This window comes from Mastigoproctus giganteus, chromosome 3 (assembly GCF_048544385.1).
Source record: "Mastigoproctus giganteus isolate SK-2022 chromosome 3, ASM4854438v1, whole genome shotgun sequence".
NCBI classification, from domain to species: Eukaryota; Metazoa; Arthropoda; class Arachnida; order Uropygi; family Thelyphonidae; genus Mastigoproctus; species Mastigoproctus giganteus.
The window spans coordinates 241252269-241277888 of NC_143577.1; the positions used below are offsets into that span (position 1 = coordinate 241252269).

Here is a 25620-nt window from a genome sequence, read left to right on the forward strand (position 1 = left end):
GAGGACATGGATATGGAAAAGTTGGATTGGCCAGCCCAGAGTGGTGCTCTGAATCCTATCGAGCATCTTTGGGATGTATTGGATCATCGGGTACGTGCACATCAAGATCGCCCAAAGAACAATGCTGAACTGGTGGCTGCGTTAATGGCCGAGTGGAGGAACATATCACCTGACATTTAAAATAGCTGGTTGAGTATGCCGCGAAGATTGAAGGCTGTCATAAAAGCGAAAGGTTTCAGCACAAAATATTAAAAAACACAATAAAAGCTCTTTTTTTTTGCAGGTGTCCGGATATTAATGGTAGGGCAGTGTATAGTCATAGGCATTCGAGGTCACAGTAGTACGTTTGTAAATTCAAGATGAACTGGGGATGTTTTTTAATGGGTTGTCCTCGGGCCATTGGTTGTTTTGAACAAAACCATGAATGCTGAGGTCTGTTTTGACTGTTTTGACGTCGTAGACATTATGCCAGCATGTCGGGGAAGACCTATAACTGTATCAATATATATACGAGGTTTGATCATTTAATTCGCTGTCTGGTAGAAGATCGAATCGGGGAAGATTCCCTTGCACTGAAGAGGCGCTAATGTCTTTCTAATCCATAAAGTGGTGTTAAAGACTATAGGCCAGCGAGTTTGATTTCTATGGTAGGATAGATCATTGAGTCTGTTATTAAGGATGCGATTCAGGACCATTTCGACAAGAATGGTACCCGGAAATAGATTTCGGAATGGGTTTGCTGACTGTTATGGTTGAAGTCAAACATTTGGATACAAGAAACAGTTTTAACATTATACGAGGTGGTGATCATTTAGTTCGCGAACTGGTGCAAGATTTTATCTTAATTGTCATCATTTGAATGTTCTATGGATTTCTCCTTCTCGAAATACTCTCCCTTGAACTTGTAACAGATCGGGGCTTCAGGGTTACCATTGAATCACATTACCACCACATCATTCGATTTTATCATCCTTACTCTCTGATTACACATACAAAATGTCGGAAGGCTTAAGATTTTCCACCTTTGGTACTAAATAAACTATTTATAATTTTAAAACAAACGTGTGGTCAAGTGTCTACCTTCTTTAATTTTGAATTGATCAACCCTCCAATAAACCAATAAAATTCATTTTATGCACTCTGTTTTATATTAGAGGTTGGATTTTCTTATTCTGAAAATCCTTGGTATTTGGCGATTGACTCAGATGGATTGATGTTACCGCAGGAGCTATAAGAATAGAAAGACTGTAACACAGTCTTCTAAGAGATTTAAAATTGGCTTTTCCATGTGTCTTCCAGCTGCTGAAAGAAAAAGGAGGGTTTCATGGTCTGTTTTTTATGATAAAAATACTTTCTCGTAACTTTAAAAAGTCCAACTTCAATGTTTGGTATACCTCCGAGTGCGAAATGATTTCCTTTTTTCGTTTATATTGGTTTTTCGATTATGGGCCATTGTGCACCTGCGCCAAGCAGACAGGTGTTGGTATATGATGGAAGAAAGAGGTTGAAGCCAATTTTATTTTACTTCGGTGCTTTATTATTCTTAATTAATATTTTTTCCTGGTTATTGCAAAATAGCTGGGTGAAAATGTAAATAAAAACTTATTAACGACACCAATATTTTTTTACACGCAGTATATATATTGAAACAGTTATGTGGGGTAAGTATTCTAATTCTGAATGTCTCTCGTTTGGAAATGGTATCGATTATTTAAGGCGCAGTTCATGTTTTGTAACAGCTTTGCAGACCAAAATTCCTGTGCCTTGAGGCTGTTTTTTTTCGCGTTCTTTAGTATTACAAAAACCAACTTGGTAAGGCTTGAAGAGAGATTTTAATATTTATGCCAGGGGTAGACGCTCTCCTGTGCTTGGGAAACTGGTGAATAAAATTTTAATTAAATGAATTCATTCGTAGAAAGAAATAGTTTTGGAGAGAGAGAGAGAGAGAGAGAGAGAGCATGTGTACACTAATGTATGTAAAAGATGTCCCTTCAGGGGGTGTGGTTTAGTAAACGTATTTACATAATTGTATTCACCCTCGTGGGTAGCACAGTTGGTACGATCATTGTCCTCCCTCACATCGGGTGGAAAAGGCGTGAGTTCCGTCGCTATGAAGAATTTTTATGGGCCTTTTTCATGACTTGTCTGAGTTAGTCGGTCTCATGCGAAGGTAGCATGGTTTTTTCTCCTGGAAACTCGGGTTTTTCATTCAATAAAATCGACCTCAGAACACACGCATTTATAGACAACATAGCCTTACTCGCTGATGCTCCTAAAACAACAAAAACCGTCCCCACTGGGTGGCTAATTTATCAGGTATACCTGCCTAATAAAAACTGTATTTTTAGGGTCCCGAATACTAGCTTTTGTGCGCATGTGTATAATGTCCGTAAATTCGTGTGTTCTTTGGCCGATTTGTTTGTTCTGCTGGATGAAAAACTGAGTTTTCGGGATCACAAACCTTGGCTCGACTATCTAAGCCACGGAGTGAAACAATCCCATAAAAGTTCCTCGCTTCATTGATGAAATTCGAACCTGGGCCACCTTTAACCAGAATAACTGCTTACACCCAGCGTGGCATCGACTCCACGAGACTGCAAGTGTCCTCAGGTATCCTGGACTACCTGGACAGAAGGACGTCCTGGAGTTTGCCAATGGAACTAGGTACTGGCATGGACTAGCCAATGTTGCTTTCTACCACATCCCATAAATGTTTGATGGGATTGAGGAGCTAGGGGAGCACACGAAATGCCTGGAGATGATCCACGAACCATACCAGTGCCATCTGGATGGTGTGCTCAGAAACGTTCTCCTCTGTGCGCCCTAATTGTAGTCTGCCGTTAATTGAGGGATCGCGAGACGCCTGTTGTGCCGGACCTGCGAACTGCTGTTCATTTCGGCTGTCAGCCAGTGGTGCTGTCCCTCTTCGGCCTCAAATCATTCGAACTCTGTCCGGTCCTTTCCTCTCCCCATTGCACAGGCTTCGTTCTGATCATGTGACAGTCACTACCCTTTGATGTCACCTTATATGCTACGCCGGTTGGTGATGTGATATTACTCCTAGGTGCTGTGGAATGCGTCCACTCGTCAGGGATAGTCATAATATTTTGGACCATGAGTATACATACGAGACAAACGAAGAAAATACATCGGTAAATGTGGCAGTTGAGAAATATTTAGAAGAGCACAGCGTATCGGAAATACGATACCCTGACACCCTAACTGCAGGAAGAATGGCTACCATCAGATATCGAAGGAGAGACCAAAATTGCTTTAAGTCTTCGTTTCCTTGTTCAAGCATCAGTCATGTTATGTCTCTTGAAGGCCCTCCACGATTTCCCCACGGAGTTTCTACTAATGGATTCCTTGCTGCTAATCAATACCAAGACAGATGGTCTGCGAAAGTTTTATTATCATCTTGTAAAAGGAGTTCTCGATTTACAGCAACCGTGCTCCTTTGCTGCTCTGAAGGAGACAGTCGTCTAATGATGCTACATTTTGATAAACTTAGGAAGATTTATTGTGGTAAAACACAGGGATGGAAACACTGATTCCTGTGTGGAAGTCCGGTGTCACTTGGCCTGCGGACAGTTATCATTCGTTCTTAGAACGAATATCAATCGTTAAAAATATATTTTTTAAATTATAAGCTGATAAAATAAGAAAGAGAGAAGAGCTAAGAGTTGGTGATGAATCCTAACTGGAAAATTGCATAAGAAAGATGGAATACACTATTGAGCAGCGTGTGTTTTGTGTGAAAAGATTTTATAAAGCTGTCAGGGTCGTTACAGGCAACCTGAGGATTCTGGTTCGAGAAAAGATCCAGAAAGATCAACAATGTCAAGGTTAGAAAAGAAGTTGAATCAATGTCCTGGATAATATGAGATTGGATAGTCTTGGACATCCAGTCCCAGATCTGTATCCCTCCGAACGATAATGCCTACAAGAATAAATCGCATACCTTTCAAGGATTAAATGGCGAAATCATACTTGCTGCGCAATGTTTCTTCAGAAGCCATCTTGGAAGAAACACTGGCTGCATTTATGGTAAACTTCTATGGATGTTTGCAGATTATATTGGATGCTGTTGGATTTTATATTGATTGTTTTGATTACTAATAAACTTCCGTGTCTTAAGTTTGATGACACTCGCCAATGCCTGTGCAGTACTTCAAATCTGTTGCATGTCTTCTTGATGATTTATAAATATTAAATCAATACAACCCATGGAATTAGCTCCTGCCTAAAAGTTTGGAATCACGTTTCATTTTGTCAAAGTTTTTATTAAATTAGGGTCAACTCTTTTAAGAAATTTCTACTAAAATATTCCAGAAAGGTGTAGAAGACTCCTAAATGTGGTAGAACCTTGAAGATTCTTGAACATTATATATGATTCTAGAATATTTTAGAAAGTGGGAATATTTTTGCAATAATGTAGAAGATTGTAGATGATTATAGTGCCCTGCAATAATAGAAATTGAGGAGTAAGAGCACCTCAAAGTGGACCTCAAATCCGAGCTGAGTTCACTAGGAACAGGAGGAATTCCTGTGTCTGCATCCACTGTAAAACTTCATCTTAAACCAGCTGGATTTCAAGGTCGTGTAGTGGTCCGAAAACCCTTATTAACCCCGAAAATCGAAGGAAATTATTGGCTTGGGCCATCAACGTTTTACAATTGAAGAGCCGAAAAACGTACTGAGACGGATGAACCCAAATTTGAAGTTTTTGGATCCAAGCCTAGAGTTTGTGTGAGACGATCAACTAAAGAAAACATGGTGCAATTAAGCATGGTGGTGGTTCCATTCTGTTTTTCTGGGGTGGATAACATTATCGGAATTGAAGGAACTTTAAGAAAAGAAGGCTATAAAACATTCTTGAATATAATGCAATATCCTCTGGACTTCGACTTTGTGAAGAAATTTTATATTACAACAAGATGTAAGCTGCGCAGACTTTCTTGCAACTAAACAACAGGAGCGATGGAGGTATTGAAAATTGGTGTCACCACCCCAATCGCCTGAACCAAAATCCTCCTGGTGGAGGATATTTTGATGAGATTTTATCTACTAAGGCCATATTGCTGCGTATGTTCTGATGACGATTTTCTATTAGCTGAACGAGAAACCCAAGTTTCCAAGAGAAAAAAAACTATGCCACACTCGCCTGAGACCGACTAACTCGGCCAAGTCGGGAAAAAGGCCCATACAAATTCCTCCCATCATCGATGGGATCCGAACTCGGGTCTTTTTCCGTCTGGTGTGAAGAAGAAGGATCGTACCAACTGTTCTATCCACGAAGGCTGATGTCATGCGCTATGATTCCAAACGTTTAGCTGGGAGTGTATGAAAATAATTCAACCTCGAGTGTTTCCAATTTCTTTAGAGACCAATAGAATCATGATTGCTTTTACCTTATAAAACTCACTGGGCTACTTAGTACCACAGTTCCTCTGGCGTGCTATTTCAATTTAATTCATCGGAAGCATTGAAATAACTCTTTGACGTTTTTCTGGAGTAGGAGAAACTAATTAAGGAGCAAACATCGATGGAAATTACGTTCCGGATTCTCAAGGGGAGATATATTTCTGAACACCTTCTTATGTTTTTTTTTCTGCTTCAATTCCCTACTTGCCACAAAATTAATGGACAGATGCCTTTCTTTAAAAAAAAGCAATTCGAGAAAGATCAAAAGAAAACGTAATCCTTCGATGCAGTTTTCGTAAATGTGATTTGCAATGTGATCTCGACGAGTTGATTGATTTCTTTGACTTTATACGCAACACCAAAACACCTCAAAGACATCTCTTCCTTTTCTGCGCTTCGAGAAAAAGTATGTTGTTGATGAGATCTTTTCTCGGTTTCAATTTCTTATCAATTCGTTGAATTCTATGGTTTGCACCGGAGGGTAGGCTAGTTTAGGGAAAATGAAAGACAAGAAAACTTTTGGCGCTTCAACTTCAATTCGGAATGTACTGAACATTTGGTATGGTGAACACCCGGAAGGGATTTATGGGATTTGCCGCATACAGACATTAAATTACCATGTAGAAAACGAATAGCATCAATCTATTTATGTTGGAATTTATGAGGATAGAATTGAATTTCTGTTACACTGAATTGCCTTATGGATACTCACTGGTTTATTCTATTTATTGGATTCTTCCTTTCATCTATTTAGTTCTTTTTTTTAATACAGGAGGAGTTTTTACAATGTTTAATAAGAAAAGTCGGAAATAATGAATTACGTTGAGTACAGTGAAGTTTTTTGTGGTAATGTCTTAACAGTTGGATGAAAAACCAGAGTTCCGGGAGAAAAGACCACCTTAGCCTGAGACCGACTAAGTTTGCCACGTTGTGAAAAAGGCCCATAAAAGGAGGACGATCCTACCAACTGTGCTACCCACGAATTCGTTATAAACTGAGTCCTATCAATTTTAGGGCCCTCTGAAGCATTCTCCAACTGCCACTTTAATCCAGAGCTGTTCTTTCATGCCACTTAATATAGCGTTTATAAATATCTCTTAATGATTGATATTCTCATTGATTTTATCCAAAGTTTGTAATCCTTTCACGCTACTGAAGTTCCTTCTTTTTTCTGAGATCAGTGAGGTATGAAGTTAAGCTCTGTTGAAAATCTAAGTTACTCTTTGATGTAATTTCAAAGAAAAAAAAACAATCAATAAGCTGCCATCAGACATTCGAAGAGACTCTGTGGTACTGCATGCACAGGTTTCATTTACTTATAAACCAATTAACATACGAGGTGTGGTAATAAAGTTCCCCGGACTGCGAAAAAAAAGAACACAAAGGGAAGGAGCTCAGAAATTGTTTTATTTTTATTCAAAGTAATCACAACTTGATTGAATTCACTTATTAGACCGTTCTAAAAGTTTCTGAAAAGAGTCAGTGAAGGCGTCCAAAGAGATGATGTTCAGTTCGGTGGTTACGTTTTTCTTTATGCCATCAACATCCTTTGAGGAAAGTTTTCAACTTGAGAAAGAAGGAGAAATCCGCTGGTGCTAGATCAGAAGAATAGGGTGGATGGTTGATCTGTACAATGTCGTATTTCGTCAGAAATGGCTTCACAACAAGTTTAGAATGGACGAAGGCAAGGTCGTGTAACAAGAAACAGCTGCCTTTGTGGTCTCATCCGAGAAATGCGCTTCAATAGTCTTTGAAGCACTTGCATGTAGAACGCAGCATTGACTCTCTCTCTCTCTCTCTCTCTCTCTCTCTCTCTCTCTCTCTCTCTCTCTCTCTCTCTCTCTCTCTCTCTCTCTCTCTCTTTCCACTCCAGGTACAAATTCCTAATGAATCACGCCTTGTTTGTCGATAAACATGATGCAGCATCGTCTTAATCATGGACTTCTGTAAACGAAGCTTTATGGGTCTTGGTGATGATTTTGAAATCCACTACATGTTCTGATTCTTCATCTATGAGTCTCACTGAAACACCCAACACTCATCTCAATTCAATACTGTCGAAAAATTGGGATTGTCTTGACAAGTCTGGTGAAGCCTTCGCATGATGACATTCTTCTTTGCTTCTGCTCACCCATGAGGAAGAGCAGAAGCAATGAAAATGTTCCTTTCCCCAAATCTTCTTGCAGACTTTGATGAATTGTCTCTTTATTCCTTTTTAGAACTCTTTTTCTCTTTTAATTCTTCCAAAAGTCTAAAGAGCTACAGAGGGTCGTTGCTTATGCCATCTAAATTAATGGAATGCATAAAATAGTATTTTATGTTTGGTTTAATGCTAAAGAGATTCAAGAAGAATGTATCCATCCGCAGTTGTTAACTACCTTCTGCAATTATGTTAATTAAACTTAGAAGATTAATTCATTAAGGTAGTTATAGTTTAAATTTTATTATTTTGCCAAAATATTATTAAAAGAGAGAGAAAGTGCGTAACCCATGAGGAATTCTTTAACAAAAAGGCATTCCTCATCTCTATCTTGTGGCGGATGGAGAAGGGACGAGAATTTTAATTAACGTTTGCTTTCTGGTAAACAAAAATTCCTGGCTTTATTTATTTGTTAGAAAACTGGACACTTTAGGGCCCAAATACGAGGGCTCTTATTTGCAGGTGTTTATTTTATACACTCCTTGATTTAATGTGTTTATGCATTCTCCTAAAGATGTCTTTTGAAAAAGCGTTTGTTAAGTCTTGATCACTTGAAAATTTTGCGTCCTAAAAGTGCTCCTTCAGTTTAGGGAACATATAGAAGTCACCATGAAATAAGGATGCCCACCAGCTTGATTCGTTACTAATTTTCATTGAAATTTGCTCCTACAAAGACGTTCGAGTTCATTTGGCACTCCTTGCTCATCTGACTTCAATTCAATTTCTCATTATGGGTTTCTTTGATCAATAAGACATGTAGCTGTGATTTGAATAAACTTGTTTTTAAAAATGACAGCGCCATTTGTTTCACTTGAACTCATTTTTACTGCCTTTATTTTCCATATTCTTGGATATTTTTACTCCCAATTTCAACCCTGGTTTCTTCAGCCCTGAGGAACTTTAAGATGAAGCCTGTAATGTCCATCAATAGAAATTTGAACTGATGGTCGTTTTCCGAGATTTAATTTCTTCTCTGTGGTTAGAACTAACAAAACAGGCAATGTCTTCAATAAAAACCAATGTCACCTTAGAGGACCTTGCGGATATTGAAATTTTGCACATCCTCCATCGATTAAGCCTTGCCTTATCATTTACAGAACGACTAATTTAAGACAGCTCAAGTAATTGTCAATAATGTCTGCTTCAAGTGTTCCACTTAAATCTCTCCTACTTTAACATCACCTCGGATTCATTGATTTTTTCAGAGCAGCTACAAGGATACTTGTAAAGAAAATGCAATATTGATGGACACTCCTTTTGGAAATAAGTGGTCTTTATCTGTCACTCGAGGCTTGAACACACTCTTGGGTTTTCTCTTAGCAACCCATTATGCATGCTCCAAGTGATCTTAACACAATCAGTCCATGTCGCCAATCCTAGGTGAAATATTGGGCTAGTTCCAAAACTGCACACCAGGTGAAACGAACAGAAGAACATGTTTGGAGATGATTCACTACTCTACAAACTGTCTGCTAGGTGGCGTTGCAAAAGAATAATGTTTGTAGGAGGTGGCACCCTGTTTGGAACAAAAAATTAGTTTTTAAATTAGCCACCAAGTGACTTTATGCCACAAGTTATAACTGATGAATGGCATTGCCTTGGTCTCAAAAATTTCAGCAATGTCTCATTGGTCTTTGTGGTTGAAGATTAAGCTGATTTAGAAATTTCACTTGTTGTCTGAATCCCTCCATCCAACTTGAAAATCCTTTTGTATCTCTACGTCCATCTGTTAAATCCTTGCATGGTCTTTTAATGCTGAAGGAAATGTATACTCTTTTAAGGTGTTGTGTAGATGTAATATCCATGCAAGTTCTTATGAGTCTCTCTTAGAGTTTTAATCTTCCAGAAGCCAACAAAAGGTGTTTCTTCGATTTTTAACAAGACTGCTTGTTGACTACAAAACGCTCTTCAGGAAACTTTTCAATAGACCACAGGTTGTCTAATTAAAACGATTTAATCTAGGTTCCTTTGAGTGAAGGCTGGCAATGCCTCCTTTGGAATTCAAATAGTTTTATAATTTATGCGATTGAGTTCATTTTTATTATGTGATAGAAGTACATAGCTGTAAATGTATTCTGTAATTACACACACTGGCCAAAAAAATACGAACCTTTATTCAGAATCGAATCGCGCCACCTTTGTTTCAATAACAGCAATTGTGCTGCGCAGCATGGATTCTTTAAGGTTTTTTAGTGCATTTTGGTCTAATTGTACCCATTCTTCCAGCAAAATATTGCATAGCTGCAACAAAGTTGAAGGAAGTGGACTTCGTTGCAGGATAGCTCTCTCCAGCATATCCCACACGTTCTCAATGGGATTGAGATCAGATGAATGTGTGGGCCAGGGAAGATGCTGGAAATCCGTGTCATGTTCTCGGAACCATACTTGCACGATGTGTTGTTGCATTGTCATCCACAAAGTGGCCTTCACATTCGTGATAAAAGCTTAACATTGCAGGGTGCAGTAAATGTGATACAAAATTCAGGTGCTTCCTGGATGGCATTCGACTTTCCACCCGATATTAACGGATCGAGTCCGTGCCAACATATTCCCCATACCAGAATACCACCTCTAGATGCTTGGGTTTTCTTAACAAGGCAAGCAGAATCCATTGCATCGTGAGGTTCTCGTCACACTCTCTGCTTGCCATCAGTGCAAAACAAAGTGAATCGTGATTCGTCTGACCACATGACTTTTCTCCATTGTTCCACTATCCAATCTCGAAGTTCTCGGCACCACTGCAAGTAGATTTTTCTGTTTTTCTCAAACGAGTGGCTTCCCAATGGACAAGCGTCTGGCAATACCCAATTTCTTCAATTCCCTGCTCATGGTACGGGTTTAAATAGAACAGTTCTGGGCTTGGTTGAACTCAGATATTTTGCTGCACACTAGATGTACCTTTTTCCCTTACAGTCCTCCTTAGAGTCCGATGACTTCACCCTTGAAGTATTGTTTTTCTGTCACATTTACGCCTTTGAGATGTGGAAGAACCACTTGCTTTCCAGCCATTAAAAACCTTTGAGATGGATGCTGAGCGTGCACCTACGATAAGACCCTTTTCAAAGTCTAGTAGATGACTCATTTTTCCCATTCTGCCTTCAGATTACTGAAGTCATTACGCAGATCGTGGAATTGTTTCCAAGAAGCCAAAACTGGTTGTCTAGGAACCGATCTCGAACTGGATTTAAACATCAAAAAATGCTCCTTTCTCCTAAGTTTGTGTTTATTAAAAGATTATTCAACATCAGAGTAGAGAACAGCTGATTTTGTTTTGGGAAATTCTCTTTTGTGGACTCTTTTATAAAATAATGGACATCGAGATGAAAAAGGAGATTTGGTAAATGGAAGAAGAAGCATTTTCAGTGTTTAATGAATGTGTGAAGGAGAAGGAGTTGTTGAAACAGCGGGGTAGCTGAGATCGGTAAACAGAAGCCGGTTTGTATTGGAGTTGTGTTAGAGAGCGGTGGAAGAAAGAAAGAAAGAAAAATGCACGCAGCAAAGAGGAGAGTGTAAGGAAAGAGCGCGTGAGATGATCCGTGTAGACAGAGCATTTCACTTTATCAGGAAGCTTTTCAGCTGAGCATTCAGTTGAAGTTGTTTAGCAATTTAGCCACGTTTGGCAACGAGTTTTGCATTTTTTTCTGGCAACGTTCCAGGAGTCGTTCCCAGCATGCCTTGCAGCAATCTCTGCATCTCCACGTGAGAATAGCGTTTGGAGAATTTTTGTTTTCATTGAAAGAAAAGAAACATTCGCAAACATTCATCGTAGACTAACCCATTAAGGGGAGTATTTTATTCGTTCTCTCTGACTTGCTCACTCTCGATATCTCTCTCTCTCTCTCTCTCTCACTCATTCTGCTTCTTTCTGTATCTCACTTTTCTTCCCTTTTCTGTTTTTCCTCTATATATGCATTTCACTCTCTCTTTCTTTCTCTTTCGATCTCTGTCTTTATCTCTATGTCTGCACTTCATCTCTCTCTCTCGCTCTCTCTTTCTTTTCTTTCTCTCTTTTCTTTTTTTCGCTTTATCCTTCTCTGTGTCGCTGCCCTTTTCTTTCTGTCTCTTACTTCCTCCCCTTTTCTCTCTTTGTTTGTCTGCCTCACTCTCTCTTTCTTTCTCTCTGTCTCTTTCTTCTTTCTCTCCTTTTCCTTCTCTTCTTCGTTTCTTCTCTCTTCATTTTCTTTCTCTTTCTCACTTGTTCTCTTTTAATTATTCTTTCTTTCTCTAAGTTATTCATTCTCTTCTTTTTCTCCCTTCCTCTTCCCTTTCGTATCTTTCTCCATTATTCTTTATTTCTTTCCCTTTTCTGTCGCTTTTTCTTTCTGTTGTCCCATATTTTTTCTATTTTCCTTTTCTATTTTTCTTCCTCTCCTCTCCCCCTTTTCTCTCTCTCTCTTTCGCTCCCTTTTCTTTCCCTCTTTTCTCTCATTTTCATTCTATCTCTCCTCTCCCATTTCTCGCTCTCTCTCTCTCTTCTCATTTTTTCTTTCTCTTTCTATCTTTATTTCTTGCTCTTCCCCCCATTTCTCCCTCTCTCTCTCTCTCTCTTCTGTCATTTTCTGATTTTTCTATCTAGGTATCCAGATCTTTTTCTTTCTTTCCTCTTCAATTTCTCTCTCGCTCTCTTTCTATCTCTTCTCTCATTTGCTGTTTATCTTTATTTTTATTTATTTTTCTCTCTTTTCGCTCTCCTTCTATCCCTGTTTTCTCTTTTTTCTATCTCTCCTCTTCCATTCTCTCTCTCATTTTTCCTCATTCTGTCTTTCTGTTTCTAGTTCTTTTTATTTTTCTTTCTGTCCTCTTCCATATTTTCTCTTTCTATGTCTGATTTTTCTATCTATGTACCCAGATCTTTTTCTTTCTTTCCTCTTCAATTTCTCTCTCTCTCTTTCTATCTCTTCTCTCATTTGCTGTTTATCTTTATTTTTATTTATTTTTCTCTCTTTTCGCTCTCCTTCTATTCCTGTTTTCTCTTCTTTTTATCTCTCCTCTTCCATTCTCTCTCTCTCTCTCTCTCCCTCTCAATTTTTCCCCATTCTGTCTTTCTGCTTCTAGTTCTTTTTTACTTTTCTTTCTGTCCTCTTCCATTTTTTCTCTTTCTATGTCTCTCTCTAATCGATTCGATTGTTCAATTTTTAAACGCAGAAGTCATTTATCTGTGCTTTTTTTCGGCCCCTATATTAGTACCCCCCTCCCCTAATCTCTATCAAAGATTACATTGAGATAATCCTGATATATGTGATTTATTATTAGATTTGTCTCTTCTCTTCCTGCCAATTACCGGACTTTCTTTTTTACTTTGGGAACTAATGCCCTTAACCCCAATAATCGACAATGACGTCATCCGGTTGCTAACGTAATCTATAGCCATGGTTACGCGCCCTTTCCTCCACAAGTGTAAAAATTCTTTGCGCTACCTGATATATAGAGATCAATAGATCTTCTCCTCCTCCTGAGAGACAAACTTCCCATCAAAGGTAAAGTGACAAAGCGCTGTTTAATTGCAACCAGACTGCAGCTGGAACGATCAGAACAAGTTGACCTTTATAGGCATTAAGACTTTCTTTTAGTCCCGAATGTTGCCCTCCCCCATTAAAGGTACAATCACCAGAAAGTTCATAAACAAAAAGAAAAAAAAAAGGTTTTATATTGCAGAAGAGAAATGGCAGTTGCAATCCTCCCTGGTTATGATTTAATGCATGTTTGCTGAAATTAAGCTGCCTGATGAGTTGGGTCACTGCTGAACTCAATATTTCTAAAGAAAGAAATATTTGTCCACCCAGCGGTTCCTTGAAATTGTGGAATTGATTGTAATATGAAGGACTCGTCAGATCTACACTCCAGCCTAAAAGTTTGGAACCATGTTTAATATTTCTCAATTTTCAAAGTTTTTATTACAAATTTTTCTATTAAGTATAAAAATCAAAAAACCAAAATAGTATTTAAGGAATTTCTAGAATATTCGACAATATTCTCGAAAGATGTAAAAGATGAGCGTGGTAGAACATTATCTAAAATTCTTGATTGTGGGAGGACGTTGTAGTTGATTCTAGAATATTCTAGAATCATCTACAACGTCCTACCACAAACAATGACCACCATTGGACAACCGAAGAGTGGAAAAACGTACTGTGGACAGATGAATCCAAATTTGAAATCTTTGGAGTCAGGTGTAGAGTTCATATGAGATGATCAACTGAAGAAAAAATGGTATCACATTGTGGTGGTTCCATCATGAGATGCGGTTGCTACTGTTTTTTGGAGTTGATGACGTCATCAGAACTCTGGACTTCAACTTTGTGGAAGATTTATATTACAACAAGACAAATACCCGAATCACAAGTCTAAGCTGTTAAAGGACTTTATCAACTAAACAATAGGATGGAGGTACTGCAGATTATGGTGTAGCTACCCTAATCCCCTGACTTAAACCCAATAAAACTTTATGGGATCATCTAGACCGTCAAGTCTGTGAAGTGTGCCAATCTTCACAAAATTTGGAGTGTTTTTTTTATATTAACCTTACATTGCCATATCTAATTTCAAAAACTTTTAAGGCAGGAGTGTATATATGCCCGTTTTTCTGTTGGGACACATGGGGTGGCCAGCTTTCTTTTTTGGAAAACGTCATTGATGAGTAGATGAATTCGATATTCCAGATTCGTTGGCTATTTTTGCACAGTTCGCACGTCATCTTCCTCCAAAATGTTGGTAATCCTGACTGCCAATGTGTTGTCCATAAATATGCTCGGTCTATTTGAGCGTTGCTTATCTTCAACACTGGTCTGACCCTGAAGAAACCTTTGAGACCAACTTAAAATCGTGCAGTGATTTCAATTTTTATAGGTCTTTGATCTAAAAGTGTAATCCGACTCAAAGCAATACCACCGTCCAATTTTAAAAGCTTCTACACAAACGTTCAATGCAGGAACTCTTTTCCATCAACTGGTCCCTACCTGAACTGAGAATTTGGTCGAATCACAACTGGTGGACTGGACATCATTACGTGTCTTATTTCTCCTGAAAGTTCGACGAATATTGGCATTAACGGTCTTCAAGCATGTGTTCATAATCTGAGTGTATTTATGTTTGCAGAAATATGTTCAACGGGATGATTTTCATGGTATGTGGGATGAAAAACCGAGAATAAGTCACGGGGAAAAACATACATCCTCTTCCTGAGATTATCTAACTACAGCTTCTCTTGAAGAGGCCTTTAGAAATTCCTACAGTTGTCAACAGGAACAGACTCCAGACCTTCCTCCATCCAGTAACTGAACAGGCCACTGAGTTATTTGAATAAATCAATGATTTGTTCAAAGTACAATTGTGTCATTTGTAAAAAGATAATGTTTAGTAGGGCTCAGTAGCCGAGTGGTCAGGAGCAGGAATGCAGTACCACACACTCTTTGAGTAGGCCGGGGTTCAAGCTCCTGACTGCTATATACGGTCGATCTGCAACCCAGCGTGGCAGATTATGGTCCATTTCCCTCAAAGTTGAAGAGGTTTCCATCCTCCAGTGGATTGATCTGCTTCTGTTGAATTCAATTACAAGAAGTTTATAAATTTTTGGCTAGTGAGTGTAGATAATGCTTGGGTACATAAAGTGTAGTCTCTACTATATTTGTAGAGGGTTCTTCTATGTCCTTTAATATCCTCTTTTTGTTGAATGGAAAGGTCACTTTACAATGCGATGTAGTACAGCTCCACTTTATGCGCGAATGCCATGCAGTGAAGATTTATCTACAGGGGCGACCGTTTTCAATTCCATCGACAAGACCTTTTGAAAACAGAAAATAATCGTTGTTTACGAAGAGATATACGCCAAGCAAATCCACTAATTTCGCGCACACCACTCTTGTAATCATTCAACTTGTTTGAATTAACCAGATAAAGGGCACCTTATTATACATAATACGTGACGTTATCTTGTTTAATTCGTGTAATGCAACGCTAAATAAACTGCGTTCATGGGGGTCACTTATCATAACAACGAAGTTCGTTTGGTAGGTTTAAATCTGTACCATCGGCAGACGACCATGCATTTGACGGGATAAATGAAGAGAATTAATGATTTTTGCTGTCGCCATTCTAAAATTAGCACCATTTACACAAACTCCAATAGCTTCGTCCCCATTCTTCTACAAGAGCAGAAATCAGTAGAAATTACCTCAGAAATCCACGTGTGGATAGTGGATTTGTTCCTAATACGTGGATTGAAGTATTAGGATTCCGGTTCTAATACGTGGATTAAATTATTAGGATTCTGCTTCTAATACGTAGATGAAGTATTAGGATGCTTCTAATACGTGGATTCAAGTGCTTCTATTACGTGGATTGAAGTATTAAGGTGCTTATAATATGTGGATTGAAGTAATAGCAGTCGTTTCCATTCGTCTACAAGAGCAGAAACTGTAGAAATCAGAGCAGAAATCCATGTGTGGATAGCAGATTTGTTCCTAATACATGGAGTGAAGTATTAAGATTTCGTTACGTGGATTAAAGTATTAGGATTTTGTTTCTAATGCGAGGATTAAAGAATTAGGCGTTCGCTTCTAATACGTGGATTGAAGTGTTAGGAGTCGCCCCATTCGTCGTCTTCAAGAGCAGAAATCCATATGTGTGGATAGCAGATTTGTTCCTAATATATGGAGTGAAGTATTAGGATTCTGCAATGGGGATTAAAGTATTAGGAATTCGCTTCTAATACGTGGATTGAAGTATTAGGATTCGCTCCATTCGACTACAAGAGCAGAACCCAGTAGAAACTAGAGTAGAAGTCCATATGTGTGGACAGCAGGTTTGTTTCTAATATATGGATTAAAGTATTAGGATTCCTCTACGTGGATTAAAGTATTAGGATTCCTCTACGTGGATTAAAGTATTAGGATTTCATTTCTAAATGTGGATTGAAGTATTAGGATGCTTCTAATACGTGGATTGAAGTATTAAGATGCTTATAATATGTGGATTGAAATAATAGCAGTCGTTCCCATTCGTCTACAAGAGCCGATAACTGTAGAAATCAGAGCAGAAATCCATGTGTGGACAGCAGATTTGTTCATAATACATGGAGTGAAGTATTAAGATACCGTTACGTGGATTAAAGTATTAGGATTTTGCTTCTAATGCGAGGATTGAAGTGTTAGGATTCGCTCCATTCGTCTACAAGAGCAGAAATTCATGTGTGGATAGCAGATTTGTTTCTAATATATGGAGTGAAGTGTTAGGATCCCGCTACGTGGATTAAAGTATTAGGATTTCGCTTCTAATAAGTGAATTGAAGTATTAGGATTGGCCCCATTCGACTACAAGAGCAGAAACCAATAGAAACTAGAGCAGAAAATCCATATGTGTGGATAGCAGATTTGTTTCTAATATATGGAGTGAAGTATTAGGATTCCTCTACGTGGATTAAAGTATTAATATTTCGCTTCTAATAAGTGGATTAAAGTATTAGGATTCCGCTACATGGATTAAAGTATTAGGACTCTGTTATATGGATTAAAGTATTAGGATTTCGCTTCTAATACGTGGATTGAAGTATTAGGATTCCGCTACGAGAATTAAAGTATTAGGACTCCATTACTTGGATTAAAGTATTAAGATTCTGCTTCTAATACGTGGATTGAAGTATTAGGATCTTGCCTCTAATACATGGATTTGGATTTTGCTTCTAATACGTGGATTGTAGTATTAGTATTCCACTTGTAATAAGTGGATTGAGTTATTAGGACCCGCTTCCTTTCGTCTACAAGAGCAGAAACCAGTAGAAATTAGAGCAGAAATCTGTGTGGATAGCAGATTTGTTCCTAATACATGGATTGATGTATTAGGATCCTGCTTCTAATACGAGGATTGAGGTATTAGGACTCGCTCGCTTTCGTCTACGAGAGCAGAAACCAATAGAAATTGAAAAAAAAATTAGAGCAGAAATTCACAGATTTGTTCCTATTACATCGATTGAAGCATCAGGATTCCTCTTCTAATACGTAGATTGAGGTGTTAGGATTCCACTCTAATACGTGGATTGCAGTACAGCATCTCATAAATTCGCACCTTAGGGACATAAGAGTATTCCTGATTTTTGAAAATTAATGATTTTTGCAAACCAAACAGACGTTAGGAGACATCTTGTCCTCAGGTTGATTTTCTAAAATCACCAATTAAAGAAATCTCAACTTTTTACTCTCAGCGAATATTAATTAAGATTTATAGCTTTGGTAGTTAATCATTCTCTACTGTCTTTAGAAATCATCTCTCTCCACCTATTAATCTTTCAAGTTTATACTTCTTTTCGTGCATAAACACACACTATAAAATTAATTAGAATAAACCAAGATGTCCTTTTTTTTGATCAACTGTTATAGTCTAGTAAAACTCGCTATCACTATAAATCCCCCCCTCTAATGACACTGCAATAAACCCAAACTCTTCGGGCTTCAATTTCTTGCCAAATCCCACCCTGCCACTCACAGTGATGGAATGAGTAGTCATCAAGACATGTAATACCACTAGAATAAACTGATGGTACAGGAGATGGAGATGCATGCTGGCATATCACGTAATAGGGCAACCTCGCCCTGCGCCCGTGCCACGTGAAGAATATTGAATAACCAGAAAACTGCTGTTCCGAATGACAAAATACAGCCTTACCAAGGACATCTGGGAGGAAATAGATCCACAGCTGGAGCACTTTAGCCATCTTAGAGAATACTTTAAGTTGCTTTGTTAAGACATTTGGATGGCGTGTGTCACTGTAAGCTGCTCGAAGTCTCCTCGGGAGAGTTAGATTATTTATTCTCTTCGTAAAATATTGGTCTTCTCTTCCAGGTGATTTCGGGTCTCATGAAAATTTATTTTATTGCTTGTGGTTCATTTTGTTTCAACAGTCCAGTGTGATAAATGATTTGTTTATCCTACTGACCCGTTTTCAAACCACCCAGATATTCTTCTTCTATTGTTTTCATTTATTCATAAATTTTAATTACAAAGATTTTTCATCCAGGTAGTTTGTTTCCAGGACTGTTTAACATCTCAATACTTTTGTAACATTCACACACTGGTCGAAAAATGCGAACGTTTGTATTAAGACAAACAGACTTGTTGCCTCGTTGAGTATAAAGACTCAACAAGTCATTCGTCTCAATTCGCCTGCAGTAATTTGAAGTTAGAAAGGGAAAAATGAGTGATCTATCAGACTTTGAAAAAGGTCTTATTGTGGGTATACGTTTAATAGGAGTCAGGATTCAAGAAACGAAAGACATAATTGATTACTCAAAAGCATCCATCTCAAACGTTTTTAATGACTGGAAAGCAAGTGGTTCTTTCACATCTCAAAGGCGTAAGTGTGGCAAAAAAACAGCATTTCAAGAGCTAAGCCGTCCTGCTCTAAGGAGGACTGTAAGGCAAATAAGGACAACCAGTGTGCAGCAAATAACATCTCAATTCAACCAACTCCCAAATTGATCTATTGCAGGAAATAGAAGAAATTGGGTATTGGCAGGAAACTGCCAATACCCAAAGTCATCTAATGAGACGAATTACGACATACTGATTTGCACTGATGGTAGGCAGAGAGTGTGGCTAGAACCTCATGAAACGATGGATTCTGCTTGCCTTTTTATAGCAATCCAACCGTCTGGAGGTGGTATCATGCTATGGGGAATGCTTATTGGTGCGGACTGGGTCGTTGATACTGGTGGAAGGTCGAATGTCATTCAGAGAGTACCTGACCTGAATTTTCTATCAGAGCTAGTGCACCTCGCAGTGTTACACTTTTATCCCAAAGATGATGGCCGCTTTATGGATGACAATGCAACAGCGCATTGTGTCACAATGGTGCAAGAATGGTTCGGAGAACTTGATACGAATTTCCACCTTCTTCCTTGTCTTCCACATATATGTGATGTCCATCTTATTGAGAATGTGTGGAGCGTGCTTGGAGAGAGCTATTCGACAATGAAGTCTTCTTCCTTTAATTTTGTTGAAACTGCGAGATATTTTACTGGAAGAAGGGTTATAGTTAGACCAAAACGTGTAAATATTGCGTGTGCCCTTTGGTCGATTCGATGTTTACTGGACGAAAAACCCGAGTTTCCGGAGAAAGAAATCGTGCTACGTTCGACTGAGACCGACTAACTCAGCCACGCTGTGAAAAAGACCCATAAAAATTCTTCCCGTCATTGGGATTCAATACGTGGTCTTTTCTACTCAGTGTGGGAGGAGGATGATGATTATAACAACTGTGCTAACCAATTGTATTAAAAGAAAAAAGAAATCAAATCCTTATCAAATAATCTTTGAAAACGAAGCGAAGCATCATCCAATTTTCTTTAATTAATAATCTGTTGGAAAGAGAACAATTTTTAAAAAGTTTTTCGAATTTTTCCGAAAATACAGAAGAGTCTGAGTTAAAACTCCAACCACCTCCGGGAGAGTAACCTTCTAATCAAAAGCAAGAAGATATCGACTTCAATAAGAGTAATCAATATTTGAACTATGGGATTTAAAAGAAAATTCTGTCTTTAGTTCTCTTGGGATCGAATTTAGATGCGTTGCCATGGCGATTTATTTGCTTAGTCAGTTATTAGTGACATCAACCGAGAAAGCACCATAATAATTGTCCATCTGGGAAATAATTTCGCTGTCCTACAATCTAAATAACGTAGAGAAACTCTCTATTGGAGATTACTGACTGCTTGATGGATCAGAGATGGATTCTAGTCCAAATACTAGCTGATATATCCCTGGGTGCAGATATTTCTCATTATCCAAAAAATATCAAAATAAAATCATTCCATAGATGACGTCACACATCACGTGAATCTCATATGATTGGCAGTCATAGAATGGCTGTTGCTTTCCAGTCTTGGAAATACAGCAAGGTGCTAAATTTAACGCTGGAAATGTCACGTGTTTAAGACTCCACCTTAGAAACTTGATGTATTCAACTGGGGATTCTTTGCAAACATCTGACGTCTTCCCTAGAGATGTCTGCATGTATAATTCCTCCAAATATCTTGGAGGCTTGTATCGCTTTACCAATGGAAAACAAACTCATTGATGGATTAAAATTTAATTCATTTGAAAGGTAATAAATCTAGGACTCATTGGTATAAACATGTCATTTCTAACCACATCGGTGGTAAATTTTAAGAGAATTTAAAAATTGTCGAATATTAATAATTACTTTGGTATTTAAATAAATTGTTGGAAGGAGTTCGCCTTGAGAAGTTTATCTTAAATCTATCTTATCTAAAAATTACTTTAAAATGGTGTATTGTCTCCTTTAAGAAAAACAATTAGAATTTCTAAGAATGGGAAGACAAAGACAATGGAAAAACTCACCCGAGAGCATCGCTTTGACAGAAGTTTAATTAACCTTAATGAAAGTTGGATTCTCTTTCTTTGTGGACCATGGAAGTCGACAGAAGTTGCTTATTTATATTAGGAATAATTTTTATAGAATGGCCTTTCGCATTCGTATGTCCTTTGTGGATGGAGAAAGATAATTTTCTAAGTAATTATTTTCATGTCATCTATCAACTGCCCCAAATTAGTCTTCTGGAATGATTTCAATTTTTCAAACTTTTAGTTTTTTATTTTATAATGGTATCTTTAATTTAACTTGCTGGAAACACCAAGTGAAAGTATTGTCTCTTGAAATGTGGCGCAAAGAATTGTCACACGCGCGTTTTACGTAGGATTTAACAGCTCACTGGATCCGTTGTACAAAAGATAGGATTGCAAGGTATACCAGTTGGAAAACTTGACGAGAAATTGAGTTTATGGTATTAATCAGAATTAGACCATGCTACCTTGGCTAGAGACCGACTAACTCAGACACTCTATGAAAAGAGGCCCATAAATATTCCTCACGTCATCGACGGGACTCAAACTCAGGTCTTTTCCACCAGGTGTGGGGTGGACGGTGATTCTACCAACTGCGCTACCCACGAGGGCAATATGTGTGGTATTGCCTGTCACTAGGACTATGATTTTAAGTTATTGGCAAAAATTGAGCTGGTCTGCACTATTTAGAAAACCTCACATCAGATTGTGTAGTTACTCCTAAGCCATCTTTATCTACAATCTTGAGTTCAACGGTACCCAAGTGGTACTTTTCACTAGGATTATTGCTGCTCCAAGACCTTGCCATTTCCAGTATTAAACCTCAGCCGTTATTTCCCAGGCTATTTATCTGTCTTGTTGAAGAAGCATACCATTATTATGGTCATTAACCACACTGTCCACCTTTGCATCATCCACAAACATGGTTATTAAGCTTGAACCGACATCAATATCATTAATGAATATCGGAGATAGAAGACCAATACCCTAATCCTGTGAAGCACCATTCATAACAGTAATCCATGAAAATAGTCGCCATTTCTCGCGTACTGGCCATATTTGGCCAAGAATTAGTGATCAAAAGCATATCACAAATATGGCTCCACCTACATCTACAAAACAGGGTTTTCTCTTTAGCTCTCGGTGAGACATTTCTTCTAAACAGCTATTGGCTATACAAATCACAAATACGCCCTACCATGAAGTATTCTTCTCAGATCTGAGGTGGTTTTTTCCCCAAACATTTCTTAAACTCCCAAAATATCCAAAAGAGTGTAGCCAGGTTAATTAATGATTCTTTACTTACAAACGCATTCCACTTCCAATGACACAGACATTCGCTTTTCTTCTTTATGCCTTTTCTGCATATAAATCCATTGACAGTGTTCTGTATTTCCACTGCTTTCTTCCAAACCAGTCCAGAAACATTTCTCAACTGATCAACATCCAAATACAAATCCCAAACTCACTGAACAAACTTATCCTCTTCATCATTTATTCCTTTTAGCTGTCTTCTGACTGCCCACATAATAACGTGTTGGGCAGCCGTTTTCCATGGTAACCGCTTGCACCCGACCTGTTATCCACTCGACGAGACCGCGAAAAGTGTCTGCGATCCTGAACCAGTTGAACAGAAGAACACCCTGGAATTCGGCTAGGCGCTGTCGTGGACTGGCGAATGCTGCGTTCCATCGCATCCCACAAACGTTCAAAGGGATTGATATTAGGGAAATTTGGCGGCCAGAGAAGTATAAGAAATGCCTGGACATGATTCTCGAACTATTCCTGCACAATGCGGGCCTTGTGACACGGAACGTTGTCTTCTTAAAAAAGTCCAGTGCCATCTGGATACATGGGCACCATGTAGGGCAAAACTAGGTCCGTAACAATGCCAGTGCAGGATCTGGCGGTGAGGATGTGTTCAGTGGGGATAAGGAGGACCCAGTGATGACCATGAAAACATCCCCCAAATGGTGACGGTGGAAACGTTTTTGTGTCCATCCTTTCTGTCTCGCCGTCGAATACGCGCCCTTCCATCGGCATGATGGAGCTGGAACCTTGATTCATCAGACCAGAGGACTCTTTTCCAGTCGCCCAATGTCCAGTAACGGTGCTCCTGTGCCCCCACTGCACACGGGCGTGCAGATGACGGGCAGTCAACATGGGCACACAAACAGGTCTTTCTATTAGAGGATGGTGTGCTCGGAAACGTTTCTCTGTACATCCTCGTTGTAGTTTGCAGTTAATTGAGGGATTGTGAGTCGTCTGTTGTTCTGGACAGAACACGCTAACTGCAGTTCAACTCGATTGTCAACTTCTGCTGTCCTCCCAGTGCCGACACGTTGGTTATATGTCTGTCTTCCGACCATTCCCACTACACCTTCACTACGGTGGCCCTCGAGCAGCCAGCAATGGCTACGGTTGCTGAGATGCTGTCTCCTTCCTTTCTAGGGCCACAAGTCATTCCCTGTTAAAATTCCGTCAGGTCTTTTCCTTCCCCATTGTTTCATACTGACGAACTGACTGTCACTATAGGCGCCATCACTATATATGCAGCACTGGTCGATGATGTTACTCCTAGGTATTGTTGGATGTGTCCACTCGTGCAGACAGCGATGGTCATAATGTTTTTGGTGTATATCCTGAAAATTGGTAATTGTATTTCCTGAAAATTCCTGATAAAGGTCCATAAGTTCATCGTCAACAAGTATCTTCTGTCTGTTCAATCTTCAGCCGACAGAAGATACTAGAGCATTTATAGTTCGAATGTCTGTCGTGTTTGGCGAAAAAATGCTAAGATTGCTGATCTTGCTTCATGTCTAAGAATGCTGATCTTGCTTCATGTCTAAGAATGCTAATGTTGCTTCATAAATATAGCCAAGAAGAAAAGCGCACCTGCAGCACGCACTTATACTCCTCTGTCCAGGAAAAAAAACCCCTTCCCGATTCCAAGATGCTGTTGTTCTTGTAGGATTTTAGGAGCATCAGCGACTAAGGCCATATTGCTCCATGTATATTTTTCCGGGAGAAAAAATCATGCCACCCTCGCCTGAGACCCACTAACTCTGCCACAATGTGTAAAAGGCCCATAAAAATTCCTCACGTCATCAACGGGACTCGAACTCAAGTCTTTTCCACCCAGTGGTGGGAGGACAGCGATTCTACCAATTGTGCTACCCACGAGGGCTAAATAAATATGAAGAATAAAAATAAATAAAATAATTATAACACTGAAGAAGGAAAACAGAACAAAAACTAAAATTTCACAACGTATTAATCAGCGTACGCATCTGTTAGAAATTTCCCACTTCTTTAGAATGGATAATTCAGTTTAGGGTGTTCTAACTGCTGAAATTTTCTGAAAATTTCCCTTAATTCTGATAAGTGCTTCTTCTAGAAGACTGGTCATATGATTTGGGCAAATATTTAAAAAATAAATAATAATAACTAGTTTAATGTCTTCCTCTAAGGGCTAACCTCTTTTCTTGAGTGCCAAATAATCGTTTTTCGTAATAATGACTTTGTGTATTATGGAAGAGCCATAAAAGGTGATTTATTGAACCATTTATCCTGTTTTTAATAGCAAACTAAAGATGGAAAAATGCCACGGAACTTGAAGAGTGTTCATCTAATGATATCTTGAGTGCTTATCCAATCTGTAATAGCTGTTTATGATATATATATCAGATCAGAAAGTTATTAATAGCAGCTTATCACAACGATGCTTTCAGAACCTTTTCACGTTTTCAAAAGCTAAGAAAAGAATTACTAATGACGTTGAGAAATATGCTCAAGTTCTAATTTCCAATAACAAAAAACTCGTTAAAATTTAGAGCTATTTAGAAATAATTTATACAATTAAGATGACAAATGAAATAATTAGAATTTTCTTTAAATTCTGGTAACATTTTGATTTTGAAATAATATTTTTTACGCCTCATTCTTAAAAATAAGTAGCACATTTTAAGAGGACTTCTCAAGCCAATCCTAATTTCCTGGACTGTATTGTCGATGGACATGAGTTTTGGGTGTTTCAGACGTAGAGAGAAAGCGTCAGAATGTGCAGTGGACTTCAAAATCATCAACAAGGCCCGAAATGTTTCGTTTACAGAAGTCTCGGGTTAAACGATGCTGATCATGTTCAACAAACAGGGTATGACTCATATGGAATTTGTAGCTAAAGTGAAGAGACTCAATACTGCTTTCTACGTACAGGGGCTTCAAAGACTATTGAAGAAATTTTCTGGGTCCGGCCAGGTGCATGAAAATGCCTCGCCCAATTCGAACTTGTGAGGACATTTCTGACCAAAAATGGCATTGTACAGACCAACCATGAACCCCATTCTTCCAATAGCACCAATGGACTTCTTCCTCGTTCCCAAGGCTGTCCTCAAGGGGAAGAGATTTCAGGATGTTGACATAAAGAAAAACGTAACCACCGACATCATCTCTTTGGACGCCTTTGCTGACTCTTTGAAAAATCTTTTAGAACTGTTCAATAAGTGCATTCGTTCGGGTGGTGATTACTTTGATTTTTGATCTCCTTCGCTTTCTATTCTTTTTTTTGCACCAGTTCCGGAACTTTATTGTTACACCTCGTATATGATGGTTTTAAACCATCTCTATTATACTGTTTATCTTAT

The 25620-nt window shown here is 38.6% G+C and overlaps 1 protein-coding gene across 2 annotated transcripts in view; it reads left to right on the forward strand.

Moving 5' to 3' along the window:
- The window catches only part of LOC150088953 (glycine receptor subunit alpha-2-like), a 72056-nt gene that overhangs the window by 36201 nt on the left and 10235 nt on the right, over positions 1 to 25620 (forward strand). Inside the window, exon 1 of one of the 2 annotated variants that reach the window (XM_090370966.1) lies at positions 21286 to 21308. The exons of the other annotated variant lie outside the window; for it this stretch is intronic. Coding sequence (XP_090227092.1) covers positions 21292 to 21308 — 17 coding nt within the window. The 5' untranslated portion in view covers positions 21286 to 21291. Of the gene's footprint in view, positions 1 to 21285; positions 21309 to 25620 lie in introns of those variants that run through there. 2 annotated transcript variants of the gene reach the window in all.